At 38.6% G+C, this 22,590-nt stretch overlaps 1 protein-coding gene across 1 annotated transcript in view; it reads left to right on the plus strand.

Moving 5' to 3' along the window:
- BEND2 (BEN domain containing 2) overlaps positions 1 to 22,590 on the plus strand; it is a 66,295-nt gene that overhangs the window by 17,159 nt on the left and 26,546 nt on the right. The window contains exons 4-7 of the mRNA XM_045290679.1: positions 7,406 to 7,510; positions 8,506 to 8,875; positions 13,509 to 13,640; positions 18,102 to 18,233. Of these exons, the coding sequence (XP_045146614.1) occupies positions 7,406 to 7,510; positions 8,506 to 8,875; positions 13,509 to 13,640; positions 18,102 to 18,233 (739 nt within the window). The remainder of the gene's footprint in view (positions 1 to 7,405; positions 7,511 to 8,505; positions 8,876 to 13,508; positions 13,641 to 18,101; positions 18,234 to 22,590) is intronic.

Raw genomic sequence — 22,590 nt, forward strand, 5'->3', positions numbered from 1 at the left:
AATATTAGAGTTCTCTTACACATCTTCCCTTAATGTTATCTGTATATCTTATGTTAATTAACAGCAGTACAATTATCAACACCAGGACACCAACATTGCTAGAGTACTAGTAGCTAAATTACAGGAATTACATCTTCCTCCCATCCATTTTCTCTTCCAATATCCAATCAAGGATACCACATTGTAGTAGGTTGCCTTGGGCCCTTAGCCTCTTCCAATCTGACAGTATCTCAGAGTTTTCCTTTCTTTTCATGATCTTACACTTTTGATGAGTACTGGTTAGTGACTTTGTAAAATACCTTCTCACTTTTTGTTTGTCTGACAGTTTTTCTTTAATAAATTGTGATTCAGTATTTTTGGCAAAAATATACAAATGTTACCTCATTGAATCTTATCAGGAGCACAGGATTTTGATATGTCTTATTACTGGCGATGATACCACTGATCACATGATTAACATGTTATCCCCTGAGTATTTTGCCACTGTAAAGAGTGATCTTTTTCATTGTAATAAATAAAATATCTTGGCTGGGAAGGGAGTACTCTGAGGCTGTGCTAATACCTTCTTCTTTATCAAATGCTTGCCCATCAAATTAGGTTATTATCAACCTCTGGACTTTTCCTGCAACAGTTAGTACTGTGGTGTTTGCCAAACAATGAATTTTTATTTCCTTTTGTATTTATTTATTGGAACTTGTGTATAAGGAGCTATATTATTTTATTAATTCAATTTATTTATTTCTATCAATATAGCCCTGGTGGCATAGTAGATTGTGCACTGAGCTGTTAGCTGCAAGGTCAACAGTTTAAACACCCCAGTTGCTCCATGGCAGAAAAAATGAGACTGTTTGTTCCTGTAAAGATTTAAACTCTTGGAAACCCAAAGAGGCAATTCCACTCTGTCCTAGAGGGTCACTATGAATTGGAATAGAATTTATGGCAGAGGCTTTGTTTTTTCAATTTTTGGTTTTCTAGTAATATAGGCTCATGGATAAAAATTATAATGTCTGTGATACACTTCAATACTATGAGTATTTTATTGATCAGATTTTCTACTTTAGCCATTCATCCAATTGATATGTTTGGCTTTTTGGTGAAATTCTTTTCTGTATTTCCTCTCTTTAGATCAGGATTCTTCTGTAGAATACATATTAAAATGTTAAGTAATGGTAGCCAGGTGTAGATGCTTTAAGTAGTCAGTTAAAATGCTTGTGGTTTCCAACAAAATCCAAATAACATGATACAAATTAATGCAAGGGTAAGTAAAAAAAATGCTACAAAATCATAGAAACTTTTGTTAGAAATATCAAAATGCAAGGCTACTCTTTCTGAGCATATCCTTAATCTAGGTCTATATACTTGTGAGGGTGGTGGTGCCTTCTCTACCCTTTCCCTGAAAGGTTCTGTGCTTTTCAGTTTACATTTGCCTCCTAGTTTGGGCATGCTCAGGGAACTCAAATAGTGCTTCTTTGAATGTGCTTTGAATTTTGGAAACAAAAGGACAGGACAGCCCTTGCTACTATCGAAGAATGAGCAGATGCGTTGTTGCACTGGGGATAAAAATCCTTGGTGCAACTTCCCTGGATTTTTTTTTCTCACCAATGCAATTTCCAGTTTTCTTAAAGCTTCTTAATATTCTCCTATGACCTTCTTAATATTCTCCCATGTCTTTTGAGAAAATCTATCAAGTTTACCTTCTTAGAAACCTAAAAATTGTCTCTATACCATCAGCAGAATTGAGCTGGCCTCGCAGAACTCTGTGGAAGTCACTGTTTTTACTGGATTTGTTTTGAAGACATCCAAATGAGACTAAGACAAGTGCATTACGAAAAGAACTTGTCTGCAGACATCTACTGATTGACAAACATGTTTTGTTTGGAATAAACCCATGCATGTATGGACTAGAACCTTATTAGCAATACTTTTTTTTTTACTTGCCTGAGTATTTGTACTCTTTTTTGATTGTGGTAAAGTACACATAGCAAAGCATTTTCCCATCCAACCTTTTTTACATGTCCACATTTCAGGGACATTGATTATAATCTAAACATTATGCATCCATTGTTACTCATGCAAAGAACTGAAAGTGGAAATGCAACCAGAAACCAGTGCCAGTGATTATCGCAGCACTGTTCACAATGATTTTTGACTGAAATTAGTACAGTAAGGACCAATATTAGATGGTTCAATTACTTAGGACCAATAAGGACCAATCACTTTTATAACACAGCCAAAGAGTGGTGACTAAGAGTGGGATGGAGGGGGAAAGATGTACTCACTGTTTATGGTGCATTGAGTTTATATAAATGGCGATGGAATAAGTTGAAAAAGGATACTGATGATAATTGTACAACATGAAAATTATAGTATATTGAACAATGTTGGATATCGAAATGACAAATATTTATAATGTATTTTTACCACAATAGAAAAATGTTCATAGAGATGTGTATCTGGACTTGCATTGTCTTCAATTGGCTTATATGTGGGGGCTTCAAAAAGTATGTGGAAAATTAGAATGAAAAATTAATGGAACTTTCCCACAAACGTTGAAGCCCCTTTGTATGTCTTAATTCTTATGCCAGTAATACATTACTTTGATCACTGTGTTGTTAGTACTTTGGGGGAACATTTTATTGTGGTTTGGGTGGGAATTTACAGAACAAATTAGTGTCTCACTTAGCAATTTATATACATTCTATTTTGTGACATTAGTTGCAACCCCCTCAGTGTAACTGCACTCTCTCCCATGTTCTCCCTGGGTTTTCCATTTTCATTTTCTCATTAGTCCTGCCCCTTCATACATTGTGACCTCTGTTTGGGGAAAAACATTGCCCTTTTGGTCATCTCATATGCTTGATTGCTCTGAGTATTTTCCTTATGTATGCATTTTTTCACTTTATACGCTAGTATTGTTTGGCTGAAAAGTGATCTCCAGGAGTGGGCTCAGTTTGAAACATGTCTAGAGTCATAGTCTTGGGGTTTCATCAGTCTCTATCAAACCAATAAATCTGGTGTTTTTTATTATTTTGAATTATGTTCACGTCTCCCTTGCCCCCCCCCCCCATGTGATCCTGATAAGAGCAGTAGGTATGGAGTGATAGTTGGGAACTGTCTAGTTATTCTGATCTCAGGTTAGTAGAGGCTGTGCTTTGTCTGGTCTGTTAGACTGATTACTGGTTTTTTGGAGCAAGTTACGTAATCAGTCCTCTGACTTTGTTCTTCAAGGTTGCTTGGTTACTTAAGGTCCTCCTTGAAATTCCATATGAATTTTAGGTTTTACGTTTTTGGGAAAAGCACAGTGAAATTTCAGTGAGAACTGCACAAAATCTAGATCACTTTGAGAATTGTACCTTCTTGATAGTATTAAAAATTCCAATTTATTAGCACAGAATATTTTTGCATCTGTTCATGTTTTCTTTTAACATTTTCAAAAGTGACCAAGTATTTTACTTCATTGGTTAAATTTATTCCTAGGTGTTTGATGCTTTTGTAAATGAAATTAAAAAAAAACATCATTTTATTGGGGTCTTGTACAGCTCTTATCACAATCCATCCATCTATCCATTGTGTCAAGCACATTTGTATATGTGTTGCCATCATCATGTTCAAAACATTTTCTTTCTACTTCAGCTCTTGGTATCAGCTCATTTTCCTCCTCCCCGACCCTTCCTCCCTCACGAACCCTTGATAATTTATAAATTATTTTTTTTCATGTCTTACACTGACCGCTGTCTCCCTTCACTCATTTTTCTCTTGTCTGTCTCCTGGGAGGAGATTATATGTAGATCATTGTGATCGGTACCCTCTTTCTACCCCCCACCTTCCCCTTCCCCTCCTGGTATTGCTACTCTCATTATTGGTCCCTAGGTGTTTATCTGTTCTGGATTCCCTGTGTTCTGAGCTCTTATCAGTACCAGTGTACATGCTCTGGTCTAGCCAGATTTGTAAGGTAGAAATGGGGTCATGAAATGTGTGCGTGTATGTGTGTGGGGAGCATTAAATAACTAGAGGAAAGTTATATGTTCTGTCGGTGCTATACTGCACCCTGACTGGCTTGTCTCCTCACCATGACCCTTCTGTAAGGGGATGTCCAATTGCCTATAGGTGGGCTTTGGGTCTCCACTCCACACTGCCTCATTCGCATTGATATGATTTTTTTTGTTCTGGGTCTTTGATGACTGATACCGGATTCCATTGACTCCTCATGATCACACAAGGTTGATGAGCTTCTACCATGAGGGCTTTGTTGCTTCTCAGCTAGATGGCCGCTTGCTTATCTTCAAACTTTTAAGAACCCAGATGCTCCTAGTTCTTTCTTCTATTTCCTTTTACTTTCTTCTTGTACCACTATCAGGTTTGGCCTTCATTTGGGTTTCAGTAATTCCTCTCGGCTACATTGCTCTTGATCAAACCCCAGCCAGCATCCTATGCCCTCCTCACCATCGATTTTTAGATCATTTGTTGTTCCTTTGTCCCTGAATTTGTTGACACTCTTCTTCCTTTCACCTGCCTCTCTCTCTCCCGTGCCCCTCCCTGAACTGTAGATCCTGTTGTTTTCTCCTCCGGATTGTTTATCCCACATATCTTATCTAGATAGACTGCAGAGACAATAATAAGGACAAAAACAAGACAAAGCAAAACAAAACAACAACAAAAAAAGAAAAGCGTATAATTAGTTCCAGGTCAGTTTGTTGATCTTTAGGAGTGTTTTCCAGTTGAGTCTGATGGGGTACCATGCCCTGGTCCCAAAGTCTAATTTTGGTGTTTCTCAGGGACTTCATTGCTTTGCACCCCTTGCTGCTCTGTTGCACACCCTTAGTGTTTCACCCTGGTGTGGTGGGTTCAGATCGGGCACAGTTCCCTCACTATCTCTCCAGTGTTGTCCTCCATAGTGCTATGGGTCAGTGAGGGACTTTGTGTCTCCTGGCGGGGCTAGCCCTATGGTCCTTTCTGTTCGTTGACTGCTCTGAGCAGGAATATCACCCTTAGGACTTGATGGACCAGGATGTGTTCCACCCTCTCTTCTTTCTCATAGTTTGCTTCTGTGTGCTCTGATCAGACGGACCCCTCTCCCTGACCTGTAGCTTCAGTGTTGTCCCCTGCAGTACATTATTCTGTGTGGGGGTGGTGGGGTGGTGGTGGTGGTGGTCCACATAGTTGGGATTGGGGCTGGCCCTGTAGACCTCTCTATTGGTTCCCTGCTTCATGCTGGTATGTTGCATTCATGTCTTGGCACACCAGGTTGAAATCTGGCCCCTCTCCCTCTCCTGTGGGGTTATAAACAATACCCTCCCCTTGGGTGGGTTAGTGGCCTGTTCCCTCACTACCATGTCTTTTTTTAAAAATCTCTTCTCCCTTCCTTTTTAGTTGGCTGCCATATGTATCCCTGGATCGGGTTGAAATTATTTTCTTAATTCCCTTTTAAGATTATTCGTTACTGGTATAAGAAACACACTGATTTTTCTATGTTGATTTTGTACCCTACAACTTTGCTGAATTTGTTATTATCTCTACTGGCTTTCTTGTGGATTCTTTGCAAGTTTTCTATATTTAGGATTATGTTATCTAGCAATAGTTTGCTTCTTCCTTAACAATGTGGGTACCTTAATTTCTTGCTTAACTGCTCTGCTCAGGACTTTGCATACAATATGTAGTAGCAGTGGTGAAAGTGGGAATCCTTGTCTTGATTCTGATCTTAGAGGTAAACTGTCTATATTTCACCATTAATATCATGTTGCCCTTTATTATATTAAATTTTCTTCTATTTCTAAGGCATTCTGTAAATTTTGATAAGTTGTCTTTTCATTTCGTTCAATATAGTTTAATTTTTTCTTCATACTACTCTTTGACCCTGTGTTATTTAGAGATGTCTTGTTTAATCTCAAATATTTGGGGATTTTTCTAGCTATAGTTCTGTTATTCATTTCTAGCTTAATTTCACTGTAATTTGAAAGCATACATAATTTGCATACTCTCCACTCTTTTAAATTTATTAACGTATGTTTTATGGTCCATAATATCACCTATCTTGATGATTGTTCTTTGTGCTTGAGAAGATGTGTATTTTGCCGTTACTATATGAAGTATTTTATAAATGCTTGTTAAATCCAGGGGGAGGAAGGGGAGACTGATTGTAAAGATCAGCATATCACCCTCCTCTTCCCCAAAGGGGGATGAACAACAGAAACGTGGGTGAAGGGAAACGGCACATGGTGGGTGTAAGATATGAAAACAACAATAATTTATAATTTATCAAGGGTTCACGAAGGTGGAATGGGGTTGGGGGGAGGGAAGAAAAAGAGGAGCTGATACCAAGGCCTCAAGTAGACAGAAAATGTTTTGAAAATGATGATGGCAACATATGTATAAATGTGTTTGATACAATTGATGTATGGATTGTTATGAGCATAAGAGCCCACAATAAAATGATTTATTTTTTAAAAATCCAGTTCATTGATGGTACTATTTAATTCGTATGTATCCTTACTGAGTTACCTGTTAGACCTATCAATTACTGATAGAGAGAGGTGTTTAAATCATCCAATTATAATAGTGGATTTGTCTACTTTTCCATTGCAGTTATATTCATTTTTGTCTTCCATATGTTTAAACTTGGTTAATCCACCTATTTATTTTTACTCTTTGTGTTGTTGTTGTTAGGTGTGTACTGAGTCAGTTCTGACTCAGAGTGACCTATGTACAATAGAATGTAACACTGCCTAGTCACAATTGTTAGATACCTGATTTTGTCCAGAAAAACTAGACAATACATTTGTTATAAGCCACCAAGTTTGTGGTACTTTGTTATAGCAACCCGAGAAAATGAATATACCATATCTTCCTGATTCTTGGATTCTCCTGCTTTTACTTTCTTTTTCATTTATCCAAGTCTTAAATTTTTCTAGAAAAGTGCTTATGAGATAATTTTCAGAGTTTTTGTATATATGAAGATATTTTATTCATCTCATACTGTATATAGAATCTTAGCTTCAAAACTATTTTCCCACATAAATTCTCTTATAACGTGTCTGTTAGTGACACTATATATGTGATTTTTTTTCCTTTCCTAAAACTGCACCCTCATTGGTGTGAAAAGGCCCATTATAAATGTGATGGGTTACATGGATTGTGGCACACTTTGCGGTATTTAAGCTCCTTTCAATGTCTGTATGGAATAAAGACTTTTACTAGAAAGTTCATCTCAGCCATTTGTCCATCAATTAAGAAACAAGAAATTCCTGAGAGCTTGAGAACTTTATCTCTAGCAGTAAAAATGTGACTTGATGGCATTCTGTATGTTACTTCTTTTTCCTTTAACTTTTAAAACACTTTAATGTTGATGTAGGTGAAAATTTAATGTTAACTTTTAAAATAAGAACTAAAATTTTTTTCGTTATAACAGGCCTTGCAAGAACTTATTGATAAGACGAGTAGAGATGTTAAAAACCTTGGTGGACTTGTCTCAGAAATGAACCGGACTTTGAGTGAACAATTGTTACCAAAAGATGTAAGTGTTATAAAAATATTTTCAACTCTGATAAATCCCCAATTCCTAAAGATACTAATTGTATCTTAAATGTGGTAGAAAAAGAAAAAGTCTGAAATTAGCAGAGCAGATATGTACTTCCCTTAATAGCTGATAGTAGATTAAAAGTATTGCAAGAACAGTGAAATTTAGGTTTTAAAGGCATGGCTAAAAACACTCCCCACAAACAAACAAACAAACAAACAAACAATCAAACCCAAACTTCTTGCCATTGAGTAAATTCTGACTCATACGAACCCTATAGAACTGTCCCTGTTTTTTGAGTTTTTTGAGACTATTATTATTTACGGTAGTAGAAAGCTTTGTCTTTCTCTGTAAGAGTGACTGGTGGTTTCAGATTTCTGAACTTGTGACCACAAAGCCTCCGTGGTGGCTCCAAAGGTGTGACATAATTAGTATTTTTTGTATTTGTAACCTTGATAATGATATATAAGTGAAATTTTAGACTATAGGGTTGAAGATGACTCAATGCATATTATTAAAATACAGTATTTTTAAAGTATAGAAAATAATGTTACTGGTAACATAAGATTTATTGCATTTACCATCTTTTAAATCTACATTTTAAACCACAGTTGTTTGTATTGGGTTTAAAAAAATCATTTTATTTATTTATTTAGAGTTTTTGTCATTTTAAAGGTCATCTCTAAACTCACTGCCATCAAGGATTCTGACTCATAGCAACCCTGTAGGATAGACCAGAACTGCCCCTGTGGGTTTCTGAGACTAACTCTTCATGGAATTAGAAAGCCCCTTCTATCTCTTGAGGACTGGTAGTGTCGGATTGCTGACCTAACAGTTATCAGACCAAAGGGTAACCACTACACCACCAGGACTCCTACCAAAGGTCATCCAGATTAACATAAAAAGTTTTGAGCATATACTTCATGGAGAAATTGAAGTCCAGAACGAAAAAGAAAATGACCTAACTCATTCTATTCTTTTACTCTGAACAGAATAATTGTCGCCTTTCATTACCAGTACAAAGGCAAAGAAATCATGGTCATACCAACCTTGTAGGAACATCTCTCCAAGCAGCAGCACACTGTGAAGAGCAGCCAATTCTCGAGGAGCAAGAACCAGTCTTCGGAATGGAGGAGGAGCACCAGATGGAGCAGGAACTAGTTCCCAAGATGGAGGAATCAGTCCCAATTGTGGAGGACCCTGTTCTCAGGGAGCAGCCACAGCCTCTACTCCTCTTGGTAGAGGAGCCAGTTCTCATTGAGGGAGAGGCAGTTCTCAGAGAGCAGGAAGAGATCCATAGGAAGAGTCCACCTCTTCCCCAAATCATATTCACACGTTTACTGAAGCCCTATCTTCCATCAGGTAAACCATTTCCTAGAATCACTATAATGTCCTACTTTTTCAATGAAAGTAGCACTGAAAAAAATGGTCTATCTGCCCAAGCTATAATAGCAATACCTACAGCCATTCTGTCACAGGGGCCCAGTGTTTTGGCAAATAATCTTTGAGAAGAGTTGCTCAGCTTCACTGGAAACATAAATAAACCCTCACCATCTCTCTGTAGCCCTACTAATTTGGGTGAGATTGAAATGACACATTATTGTACTTCCCTTAGCTAGATTCATCAATATCCTTACTGAAAACTAGTGATAGTGTGTGCATTGTAGGTAGTTTTATCATATGACTAGTATTGCCCTTTAACAGCTATACCCACCACCCTCCAGTGTGGGGGAGAGGCCAGCCCCCCACAACTAATCACGGGTTCAGTAAGTGCAATTGTACAGTTGAGATATATAACTATTATAATACAGTCATAGAGAATGAGAGAGACAGGAGAGAGTAAAATAAAGAAGTCAGACACATTTCATGGTAGCATGCTTACCTCCTGGATGGCCATGATCTCAACAGCTAGGTTCATGCACAGCATGGACCGAGAGGGCAGGGAAGAGAGAGCAGGAGAGAGCTTTATTGCTAACCAAAGCTTATATCTACTTAGGGGGCATGATTACAGGTAACCACACGTCACAGGAAGGGGGCTGTACAATAGGCAATACAAGCAATAGGAGGGGCACATACAATGGGCATAGGCATAATAGGAAGGGGATGAGCTAGGGGTGTACACGTGATAGGAAGGGGAAGGACTAGGGGTATACATGTGACAGGAAGGGCGAACCCTAGCCTAGATTCATGATGCCTGCCTAACCTTGGTCACCCTTGAGTGGGCTTGACCTTCCTGGGCTCTTCTTCAGGGAAACAGTTTACTACAATCCTTATCAGAAGGGAGTGGGCCCTATTTTGGGTAGGACAGACTATACAGTCTGATTGCTTTAGATGCCTGATAACCCTTAGAGAGAATAAACCCTGGTCTACTTTTGTTGACTTTCAAGTGTATAGTCATTTACCATGTGTAACAAGCAGCTAAGTTTGGCATATATGTGGGGGCGACAACTTGGGCGAAATCTTTGTTTCCTTTTAGCACTCTCCTACCCCTAAAATTGGCAATCATTGGTTTGTTTCCCAACTATAATTTTGACACTTCAATATGATCATGTAATTAGACTCAAATAATGTAATGTCTTGATACTCACTTTACCATTTAGCATATTTCCTTAGAGATTCATCCAAATTGTTATGAATAGCAGTAGTCCCTTTTTATTTCTGAGTGGTATGGGTATATCATGATTTAATTACTCATCTACTGAAGGAGATTTTCCCCTGTTGATTTTGGCTCTTAGAAGTAAAACTGCCTTGAATGTACATGTACATCACTGGGTCATATGTTAACTGCATGTTTAGGTTTTTTTTTCCACGGTAAAAACACCCATTTTATATATCAGCTATGACTTTTTCTCATCATATGAATGCTACTTACTGCTTATCCAAACATGTACCCTTTATATCCACAACTAATTTCTGTAGTAACAAAAATAATTTTCATGATTTATGTAAGTATATCTACCAGTGAAGATTTAACACTGATATGATTGAACATCCATAATATCTGATGTTTTATAGACAGCAATGTAGGAGAGAGACATTTTTAATCACCTTTCATCGGAGTGACCTTATGTTACAAATAAACTGATCATTTAGGAGTTCCAAGTCTCCAAAATTTTCAAGTGCACATATAGAAAGGGTTACAGACAGCAAGATTTGAAAGAAACATCTTCCATATCTATGTCCTCTTTTAATTTATGTACCATTTTGTCTTCCAGCTGCTTTCCTTTGCCTGAAAGAGGTGCCCAGATGAGATGGATGTTTTGCTTAGCTTTGATGTCCTGAATTTTCTGTAGCTCTTCATTTTTCTTTAACCTGTTCAAATGAATGTAGCTTAGTGTTTCTGCTTCATCTCTTCAACTTCATTGCAGCAATAGTTTTCTCTCGCTGACACTTTACAGGTTCATTTCTACAATTTTCAAATTCAAATGAATTATCCACTGTAAGCTCTTTACCAATAGCTTGGTCCACCTGACCTTGGGAGGGTTGAGTTTCTTTTTAAAGTTTTTACAACATTTGGATTTACAAAATAGGAACACCTTGAAGTCTTTGCATACAAACATCATGCTGTGGCAGGAGTAACTGGGCCGGGAACAAATACACATTTCTAGATACACATGTTGACTCTGCTGCTTGTGTGCCCAACAGCCCAATGCTGAGCTTGCATGTTTAGTTGTTTTGTCTTTTGTTTTTGAGAAACTACCAACTATTTACCAGGGAGGTTGTACTGCTTGGTAGTCTCAGAAGCAAAATGGTGCAGTTTCTCCAACACCATATTTGTGCTCTTTCCATTGATTTTTTTTCTTCCTTCATGATGCGTCAAGAGTATCTTTTTCATCATATCCGTTCTTGTGAAGATTTTCCGTTAGCCTTTATTTAAGGGTAAGTCAGCTAGGGACTCATTCTTTTAGTTCGCTTTCATGTGACATTTTCATTTTCCCTCCTTTCCTGGAGTGTCGTTTCACCCAATATAGAATTTACAGTTGAGAGTTTTGTCTTACCAGCACTGGAAAACATTTTACTTTTAGAAACACTGGAAAGACCTGACATGAGCGTGGAAAAGAACCCTGAGATAATGAATGAGCCAAATGATAATGGCCAAGATACCACCTCTTCAGCTATCTTAACCCTTTCCAATTTTGGTGAAATTGAAATAATACATAGTACAAGTTTCACTATTTAATCTAGATTCATCAACATTTTTAACACAGCCAGTGACAGCTCCTTTTCCCATTAAAACTTTGAATTTATTTAATTTTTATTGTGAGAAAATACACAGTAGGATTCAGCAATTTTTTGGATATTGATGACAATCCTTGAGTTATGCAAACAGTCGCTCCCTCTTCAAGTTGTTTTTCCTTCATTGACATAAACTCACTTCCCCCTAAGTTTCCTGTCCTGTCTTTGGAGTTGCTGTTGTCAGTTTGGTGCCATACAGAGGGAAATTCCAGTTAATTGGTCTAATAATGTGTGTAGTGGTTCTGTTGTACTTTCTAGTTTTTGTGGAGCCCTGGAAGCTTGGCAGTTTGAAACCATCAGTGACTCTTTGGGAGAAAGACAGGGCTTTGTACTCCAAAAAGAGTTAGTATCAGAAACTCACAGGGGCAGTTCAACCCTGCCTTGTAAGGTTGGTATCAACTTGATGCCAGTGAGTTATTTTTTTCTTTCAGCGAGGGTCTTGAAAGCTTGCAAACAGCTATCTAAGGCACACTTGATCTATTTCCTTGAAGCAACAGAGAAAGGAGGGTCAGGGATATATTTGTGTTGTTATTGTGTGCTGTATAGTTGATTCCAACTGAGACCCCTGTTGCTGTTGATTCTGACTCATAGCCATGCTATTAGATATTATTGCTCCCATAGGGTCTCTAAGGCTGTAAATCTTTATGGAAGGAGACTGACTGGCACAGCTTTCTCATGAAAGTTATGGAGTATTTTTTACCTTTTAGTTAGCAGCCGAGTGTTTAATCACTGGACCACCAGGGTTCTAATTCTTGCTCATAGAAACTGGTTACAATAGAGTAGAACTGCCCATCGAAGTTTCTAGTCTGTAATCTTTATGGAAGCAAATCACCATGTCTTCTCCCCCGTCCCCATAGATCCACTGGGTGGATTTGAACAGCTGACCTTGGAATTAGCAACCGAGAACTCCTTGTGTTCATGTATTAGTTTTCTACAATTTTCTCATATATTTCGGTTTGTATGTTCATCACTGCACAGTCACCATCCAGATCTTTCATGTTGACCTTTTATTATTACAGTCACTTTCCTTGGTCACCCTTCCCTTCCCTGCTCCATCTGGAACCCCTGAATACCATTGATCTAATCTTCCTTTTTGTTATTTGTTCAATTTAGTGTTGTAATATAAATGGAATCATATATTCTGGAAGCTTTTGGGATAGACTTTTGTTCACTAAACATAACTGTGAAATTCATTTTAATTGCTGAGTGTATCAGTACCTTCTTTTTCATAGCCAAGCACTATTTCATGGTATGGATGTACCACTGTTTATCTTTTACCCATCATGGACAGTTGAAGGTTTCCAAATTTTGGCTTCTATGAGTAAATCTTCTATAGGAAATACATGTACTGGGTTTTGTGTAAGCATAAATTTTCATTTATCTAGTATGATTGCCCCAAATGATAGTTTTACATTCAGGTTTTTGTGAAACTGCTCATCTTTTTAAGAGTGACTGTACTGTTAATAATGTATGAGTGATCCATTTTCTCTGAATGCATATATCTCTTCTTTCCATTGCCCATTCTTTCTGTTTCCAAAATTCCTCTGTTCGTCCTATTTTTGTGTGTGTGTTTGAAGATGTTTCTTCAGTCACCTTCTAAAGGTAAGTCACCTAGGTACAGATTCTTTTGTTTTCCTTTCTGTGAAAATGTCTTCATTGCCTCATCGTTCCTGAAAGGACTGTTTGGCTCCATATAGAATTTGTGGTTGAGAGGTCTTGTCTTTTAGAACTTAACAATATTTTATTTATCACTTTTCAGAAATTGAAGATAACAACCTGGAAAACAGTCTTTGGGGAACAAATTACTCAACTATTCACAGTGACCAGGCTGCTGCCTCATCGTGTTTCATCATTCCCAATGCTGGTGATTTTGAAATGATACCTATTAATGGTGATTTTGAAATGATACCTATTAAAATCCTCTCTGTCTAATCTAGGTTCACATCCTTATTCTGAGTTAGTGTTACCTTTTTTTTTAAGACTCAAGCTTTTTATTTGTGATAATTGTAGATTTACATGTAAGTAATAATATAGAGAGATCCTGTTTTGTTTACCCACATCCCTTGGTGACAACATTTCACAAAATGTTAGTAAAATGTAACTAGGGTATTGACATTGATAGAATTCACAGATGATATTGATATGTTTATAATTGTATTTTTATTCATGGTGTGTATATGTGTGCATATTTAGTTCTATCACATTAATTCATGTGTAGGTTTCTATGTTCACTATTCCAGTCAAGATGGAGACTAATTCCATTACCACAGGGATTGGCTATTAGCTTTTTATAACCAAATTCACCACACTTTTATAGCCAAATTCATTCACTCTTCCCTAACTCCTGTCCTATTTCTCACTTGGAGCAACCAGTAACTTCCATCACTATAATTTTGTCACTTTGTGAATAGTATATAAATGGAGGCTTTTTTCACTAACCAAACTTACTGGGAATTTCAAAGAGTTGTATCTGTCTGTCTTTTTAACCATTCACTTGACTAAAACATCTTGATATTTTATCTGCTTTTGACGATTAGGAGAATAGTTTATGTACAGGATTTTGTGTAAATATAAGTTTACAATTTTGTGGCATTAAGGGCCCAGAAATGCAATTGCTAAGTTAATAACATGTTTATTGTCAGGAGACATTGAGTCAGTTCTGACAACCATGAATACAACAGAATGAAACACTGTCAAGTTTTGCACCATCAGCACAGTGGGCTCACATGTCTGAGCCAACATCAGTTCATCTCATTGAGGGTTTCCTATTCTTTATTGACCCTCTACTTTACCAAGCATGATACCTTTTGCTAGAGACCTTCCCCTATTGATGTTAGGTTGTTAGGTGCTATTGAGTTGGCTACATACCATGGCAGCCCTATGCACAACAGAAGGAAACATGTATGGTCCTGCATCCTTAGACTATGTTTCTATGCCTGAGTCCATTGTTGCAGCCAGTGTGTCAGTCTGTCTCTTTGAGGACCTTCCTCTCCTTCCCTACCCTTCTACTTTTACCAAGCATGTTCTTCTCCAGGAACTGGTCTCTCCTAACGATATTTACAAAGTATGTAAGATGATGTTTTGCCATCTTTGCTTGCTTACAAGGAACACTCTTGCTATATTTCTTTCTCCTTACTTTGGATATGGAAGAAGTCTCCCTTGATAGCATGTCCAAAGTATGAGAAATGAAGTCTCACCACCATCGCTTCAAAGAAGAGTTTTGGCTGTACTTCTTCCATGACAAACGTGCTTGTTTTTCTGGCAATCCATGATATTTTTACTTTTCTTCACCAGTGCCTTAATTCAATGCATCAATTCTTCTTTGGTTTTTTCTATGCATTGTTCAGATTTCACATGGATATGAAATGACAACAAATACCATGGCTTGTGTCAGGTGTACTTTTTTCTTCAAAGGAACACTTTAAAGATGTCTTTTACAGCAGATTTTCCCAATTCAATAGGTCAGTTGATTTCTTGACTGCATCTTCCATGGGCATTGCTTGTAGATCCAAGGAAAATGAATCCTTGACAACTTCAGTACTTTCTCCATTTGTGGTGATGTTGCTTGTCTGTTTAGTTGTGAGGATTTTTGTTTGTTTGGGGTCATTCATAATGAAGGCTGCAGTGTTTGATCTTCATCAGTAAGTACTCCCAAGTTTTTTTTCCCTTTCAGCAACCAGTTGTGTCATCTGCAAATCACAGGTTGATAATGAGACTGTCCATTCTGATGCAACACTTTTCTTCATATAAGTCAGAACATCTGATTATATGCTCACTTTACAAATTGAATAATAAGTCTGGTAAAAGGATACAGGTCTGACATACACTTTTCTGATTGTGTCATATGCTGAATTACCTCTAGGACTATGTACATGCTCTGCATCAATATAAGTAAGTGTTCTGGAATTACCTTTCTTTGCAATATTAGTTATAATTTGTTAATGATCTACATATTCAAATGCCAAGATTTATCTCATATCACCAGTGATAGTCCTTTTTCTGAATCTCTTAAAAAATCTGGCATCAGTTCTTAGCAGTACCGATTTTAGATTATCTTCAACAAAAGTTTACTTACATGTGATAGTGTTTGATAATTTCTGCATTCTGTTGGATCACCTTTTTGTAATGGGCCCAAATACAGACTTTTTTCAATTAGTTGGCAGTATTTATCTTCCAGATTTCTTAACATAGAGGAGTGAGCATTGAAACATCTCAGTTAGTATTCTACTCAATTCCTAGAGCCTTATTTTTCATTAATACCTTCGGTGTAATTATTTTTTGTTGTTGTTGTTTTTTTTCCTTCGGTGTAATTTTTAATGTTTTCTTCAATAGCATTGATTTTGGATTACAAACTACCTCCTGAAATAAGTGAACATTGACTAATTCTTTTATGTACTATGACTCTATTTCTTCAATCTTCTGATGCTTCCTGTATAATTTAATATTTTGTCTATGGCATCCTTTGATATTTCAACTTGAAGCTTTAATTTTTCTTCAGATCTTTCAGCTTGACATATGCTGAACATGTTCTCCCATTTTGGTCTTCTAACTCCAGTTCTTTGCATATTTCATTATTGTACTTTGTGTACTTGCACCATCCTTTGAAATCTTATGTTCATCTCTTTTACTTCATTCATCCATTTGCTTTAATACACTTACTCAGTATTAAATATTTTTCAAGAGTTTCTTCCAACTTCGGTTTTGGTCTTTCCTTTCTTTAAATGTCTTTTGCTTTCTTTAATGTATGATGTCCTTGATGTCATCTGACTTGATTGGTCTTGCATATGAGGTTAATGCTGCTGTTGGTCTCTGGCCATGTTCTGACTAATGATCCTAGATTCTCCATCATCTCTTTGTACAGATGTGATTGATTTGATCTTGTGTATTCTATCTGGCAGGGTCCACGTATGTAGTCACTTCATGTTGTTGAAAGAAAGTATTTTCAATGAATAAATCATTGGCCATACAATCATCTTATTTCCAGCATAGTTTCTGTGACCCAATCCTTCTTTGTTTTCAACTATTGCATTCCAGTCAAAATTATCAATTCATTTCTATTGCAAGTTTCATCTTTCCAGACTACAGAAGTTGGCAATAACCATCAGTGTCTTTATCTTTATCATTAGTGGCTGTTGTATAAATTTGAATAATGGTTATATTAACTGGTCTTCCTTAGAGGTGAATGGATATTGCCCAATCACTGACAGTGTTGCACTTCATAATAGATCTGGAAATACTCTTTTTGAACATGAATGCGATGCCATTCTTCTTTAATTTGTTATACTCAGCATAGTAGACCATTTGATTGGCTGGTTCAAAATAGCCAATACCATCTATTTCAGCTCATTAATCCATAGGATATCTAACTTGTGTTCTTTTTCATTTTTGATGACTTCTAATTTTATTGGATTTATACTTAGTGTGTTAGGCCAGGTTGACCAGAGAAACCAGTCCAGAGACACTCATATATGTATAACAAAGAGCTTTATATCAAGAAGTAATTGTGTATCAGGAAAACATCCCAGCCCAGTCCAACTCAAGTCTGTGAGTCTGATACTAATCCATAAGTCCCTCCTCAGGCTCATGAAGCCACATGCAATGATGCAGAATGCAGGAACATCACCAGCAGGTGGGTGCAAAGTCTTGTGGATCCAATGGCAGTGGGCACATCTCCAGGGCTCTGGCAGTCATCAGGATCAGGAAGCCAGAAGGTGAAGGCAGACAAAGAGAGAGGGCCTGGCCTCCAGAGAGCCATTTATCTTGGTCGTACCTCCAAAGGAGGTCATCAAGCTGCAACCTGATTAACAGGCTAAACTCCACCCATATCTTCTTACATTTGCCATGTTGGCACGAAAAACCTAACCATCGCAATTAGTATGTTCTAATAATGGACATTGTAGCCTTTTCTTCTGATTTTGAGGTATATCATCAAATGAAGGTACTTAAAATCTTTATTAAATATATGTTATTATTGGAGACCTGTCTTTGGTGACATAACACCTCTTCAGTCATAGTTTGAGTGCCTTCCAACCTGAGGGCCTTACCTTCCAGCACTGTATCAGACAGCTGTTCCGCTGCTGTTTGTAAAGTTTTCACTGTCGATACATTTAGAAGTAGATTGCTAGCTAGGTTCTTCTTCCTAGTCTGTTTTTCTGTGGAAGCTCCATTGAAACCTGCTTCCAGCACCATAGCAACATGCAAGCCACTGCAGTATAACTGGCAGATAAGGGATGGAATAACACTTTGTGGTTAGTGGTAAACTCTTTAACAGTGATTCTGCTTCTTCATATTTCCACTATCAATACATGAATGATCCTTTTGTTTAATATCTGTATTTCTGTTTTGCCTGTAGAAAAACTGCAAGGCGTTTCAGGAAGAGTGAACAACAGTTCTGAAACAGTGAATCACTCTACTTCACTGGGAAATGAGAATGAGAGAGGCCCATTTATTCCACTTTCATGTAGCTACAGTTCATCCTATAATGGTGAGTTTGACATAATACATAAGTAATTCTATTTAATCAGGAGTTGTTAACATCATTAATACTACCATATGGTAGCTCCTTTAAAAAAATTAAACTTTTTATCTTGACAAAATGTTAGATTCACATTCGTTTGTAAAAATTAATACACATAGATTCCTTTTTACTTTCTTTTTCCTTTTTACCTTTTACTCATTTGCCCCATTAAAAAATAATTTTATTGGGAGCTCTTACAGCTCTTGTAATATTCCATACATCACTTGTATCAAACATATTTATACATATGTTGCCATAATTTTTTATAACCATTTACTTTCTATTTGAGCCCTTGATATCAGCTCCTCTGTTTTATCCCCCTCCCCTCCTCCCCTGCTCATGACACTTTGATAAATATAAATTAGTATTTCCATATCTTATTGACTGCTGTCTCCCTACTCCCACGATTTCTGTTCATCCCCCTGGGGGGATGCAGTTATATGTCCCTCATTGCGATCGGTTTTCCCTTCCTTCCCTCCCCCCCCACCGGCCACATTCCCCCTACCCTCCTGGTATCACTCGGTTCCCCCTTTGTTCCCTCCTCCCCCCACATTTCCCCTACCCTCCTGGTATCACTACTCCCATTTCTGTTCCTAGGGGTTTATGTGACCTGGATTCCGTGCGTCCTAAGCTCTTATCTGTACCAGTGTACATGCTCCAGTCTAGCCAGAACTGAAAGGGATGCCTGGGGTCATGATGGTGGGAAGTGAGGAAGCCTCAAAGAACCAGAGGAATATTTTGTGTTTCATCATTGCTAAACTGTGCCCTGGTTGACTCATCCCTTCTTTGTGACCCTTCTGTGAGGGCATGACCTATTGTCTACAGATGATCTTTGGGTCTCTGGCCCACCCCCCTTTCTCAGCACTATGTTTTGTTTGTTTGTTTTGGGTCTTCTGGTGCCTGTAACCTGATTCCGTCAACACATCATGATCATACAGGCTGGTGTGCTTCTTCCATGTGGGCTTGTTGCTTCTCTGATAAATGACCACTTGTTTTAACTTCAAGTCTTTAAGACCCCAAACATTAGATCTTTTAATAGCCGAGCACCATCAGCTGTCTTTACCACATTTGCTTGTGCACCTATTTTGTCTTCAGTGATCGTGCTGGGAGGGTGAGCATCACAGAATGCCAGGTTGTTAGAACACAGTGTTCTTGCGTTGAGGGAGGGCTTGAGCAGTAGCCCAAAGTCTGTCCACTTGCTCAATGTATTGCCATATAAGTATAGGTACATAGGCCAATACCTCTATTTTTATGAATTAATATATATTTAATCATTTTATTGGGGGCTCATACAACTCTTATCACAATCCATACATACATCGATTGTGTAAAGCACATTTGTACATTTGTTGCCCTCATCATTTTCAAAACATTTGTTCTCCACTTAAGCCCCTGGCATGGATTCCTCATTTTTTCCACTCCCTCCTGAATTAATATATTAACATAAGTGCACACCTATGTTTATAGCTCTATCCATAGCTTTGCTACCTAGACCTTTCCTCTGTTTCCTTTTACCTTCCTCCTGTCCCACCATCATGCTTGCCCTTCTTCTGCCTCTTAGTAATTCCTCTCAGCTAGATTGCTGTTGCTCCAATACCCCAGGATCTCTACTTCTCCTTGTAGTTGATTTTAATTCCTACTTGTTTCCCTGTCTTTGGCACTGTTTTCTCACCACTCCTTTCCCTGTCTCCTCCTTCCCCCAAGTCCCTCCGCGACCGACTGACCTGTGGCTTTCTCCTTGGGCTTGCTTCCCATGTCTATCTTTTATAGGTAGGCAAACCGACAATAATGGAGACAAAACAAAAAGAAAACAAAAGATTGAATAAAAAGAAAAAACTAGCAAAAATGAAAAAACATACATAAATCCAGGCCTGTCCCCTGACCTTTATGACTATCTCCTCACTGGTCCTGGGGTGGGGGGGTTGCCGGAACTGCCCCTCTTAGCCTGAAGTCTATTCTGTGGTCTCCTCAGGGACTTTGTGGCTTTGCTTTGCTCCCGTTGCTGATCGGTTATGTTCCCTTCTTGGTTTGCCCGGCTGTGGGGTGTTCAGACCGGACTCACTCCCCGCCGTGTGTCCCCAGTATTGTCCTGTCATGGTATGCTCTAGCTAGGGGACATCATATCTCAAGCTGTTGTCGGCCTTACAGTCCTCTTGGTGTCCTAGCAGTTCTGTGCATGGATGTCATCTTCAGGGCTTGATGTGTAGATATGGGGTCTAGACCCTCAATCTCTCTTTTTTCTTCTTGGCTTGCTTCCATATATGCGTGACACTGTAGGTTTAGTGTTGTCCTCTGTAGCACATACTTCTAGGGTAGGGGTGAGTTTGGGTCTCATTGGGGCCAACCCTGTACCCCATTCTTTTCATGAGTTGCTCCATGTGGTTGTTGCCCTCAAGGTTTGGTGCGCCGTTGTGGGGTCTACACTTACACTCTCATTTCTGGTGACACACAAACAAACCCTCTCCCTGGGTGGGTTAGTGCCCTGCTTCTCCAGTGCCATCATCTCCCCACCCCCATTTGTTCCCCTCCTTTCCCCTTCTTTGTGTTGGAATGACATGTACATCCTTGGATTTGACCTGTCCCCCGCCCGACTGCCTATATGATGTGGGATAAGTGGCTTTTCTTCTTTATCTACTGTGCTGATTATACTTACTTCAGTGGACTCACATAGTACTTGTCCTTTTGTGATTGGCCAACCTTGCTGAGTATAATATCCTCCAACTCTTCCCATGAGATGATGTGCTTCATGCGATCATCAGTGCCCTTTAGTGATGCGTAGTACTCCATTGTGTGTATGTGCCAGAGTTTTCTAATCCTCTTCGTCTATTGAGTTAGTTAATTGTGCCAACCTGGCCGATAATCACATGTGGGGCTAATTGAAAGGCGGAGGGATAAATGGGTGGTGAGCCTCGCCTTTCTAGTTCTCGGGGCTCTTGCTTTGTGATGGTCGCACCAGGGTGCAGCTGCCTTAGCAGCTCCCTGCTTCAGCTTGCAAGATTGACTTCCTACAAGACATCCCCAAGGAGAAGCCGCATGGATATATCCCGATGCAGCCCTGGGTGCTGGAGCAGCCGTGTGGAGACCCCTGCTAGTGCTGAGGTGCTTATTCGTTTACTGACTCAGCTTTCCTCCTGCAGTCGGCATCATTGCCTCTGTTTTGTGAGGTGGAGGACTTTGTGGACTGGTGTTGGGTTAATGGGTTAATGTTGGACTTGTGGGCTTGGGCAGCATTGGGTTGGGATGTTTTCGTGATGCACATTTTCTTTACATTAAACTCTCTCTTATCCATGAGTTGCTGTGGATTTGTTTCTCCAAAGTACCCATACTAATACATCTATCAATGGAAATTTAGGTTGTTTCCAATTCTTTGCGATAGTGAATTGTGCCGCAATACATTGGAGTACAGACAACTGGTTGTGGTCTATTTCTTCTGGGTATATGCTCTGTAGAGGGATTGCTGCGTCACAAGGTAACTCAATTTCTATTTGCTTTAAGTATCATCAGATGGCTTTCCACAGTAGCTGTCCATATATCTACATGACCACCAGCATTGGAGGAGAGTTCCTATCTCACCACATCCCCTCTAACATTTGTTCCTCTCTGATTTTCTGATCTGGGCTATACTCAAGGATGTTAACTGGTATCTCATAGATGTTTTAATCTGCATTTCTCTCATGGCTAATGATGGGGGAATTTTTTTGTATGTTTATTGGCCATTCTGGTCTCCTCCCTAGTGAAACTTCTGTTCAGGACTTTTGCTCACTTCCTCAGTGGGTTAACTGTTTTCCTCTCTTTGCAGGCTAAGACGGTATTGTAGATTTTAGTAATAAGACCTTTGTCTGTTGTGTCATTCCTAAAAATCCTCTCCCACTCTGCAGGTTCTCTTGTTACTCTCTTGGTGATGTCTTTCATAGCACACAGGTGTTTTATTCTTAGTATATCCCGTTTGTCAATTTTAGCTTTATATGTATACCCTTCCCTATTGAAGTTAGCTTATGTATTCCCTGCACCAAGGTTCTAAGGTTTGTCCTGATTCCTTCATTGATGGTACTGATAGCTTGGGGTTTTACTTCTAGGTCTGTGATCCACCTTGTGCATGGGATAAGGGTCTTGTTTCATTTTTCTACAGGTCAGTATCCATTGTTAGCAGTACTACTTGTTAAAGATGGCATCCACCTCCTACTTGATGCTTTTGGGGCCTTTGTTGAAGATCAGTTGTCTATAAGCTGATGGTTTTATTTCTGGGTTTTCTGTTTGTTTGTTTTTTTCCCATTGGTCTGAGTATCTCATTATTTCAGTACCACGTTGTTTTGATCACCGTTGC

This window comes from Echinops telfairi, unplaced genomic scaffold, assembly GCF_000313985.2.
Source record: "Echinops telfairi isolate 266 unplaced genomic scaffold, ASM31398v2 ScPeMD7_53;HRSCAF=182, whole genome shotgun sequence".
Taxonomy (NCBI): Eukaryota; Metazoa; Chordata; class Mammalia; order Afrosoricida; family Tenrecidae; genus Echinops; species Echinops telfairi.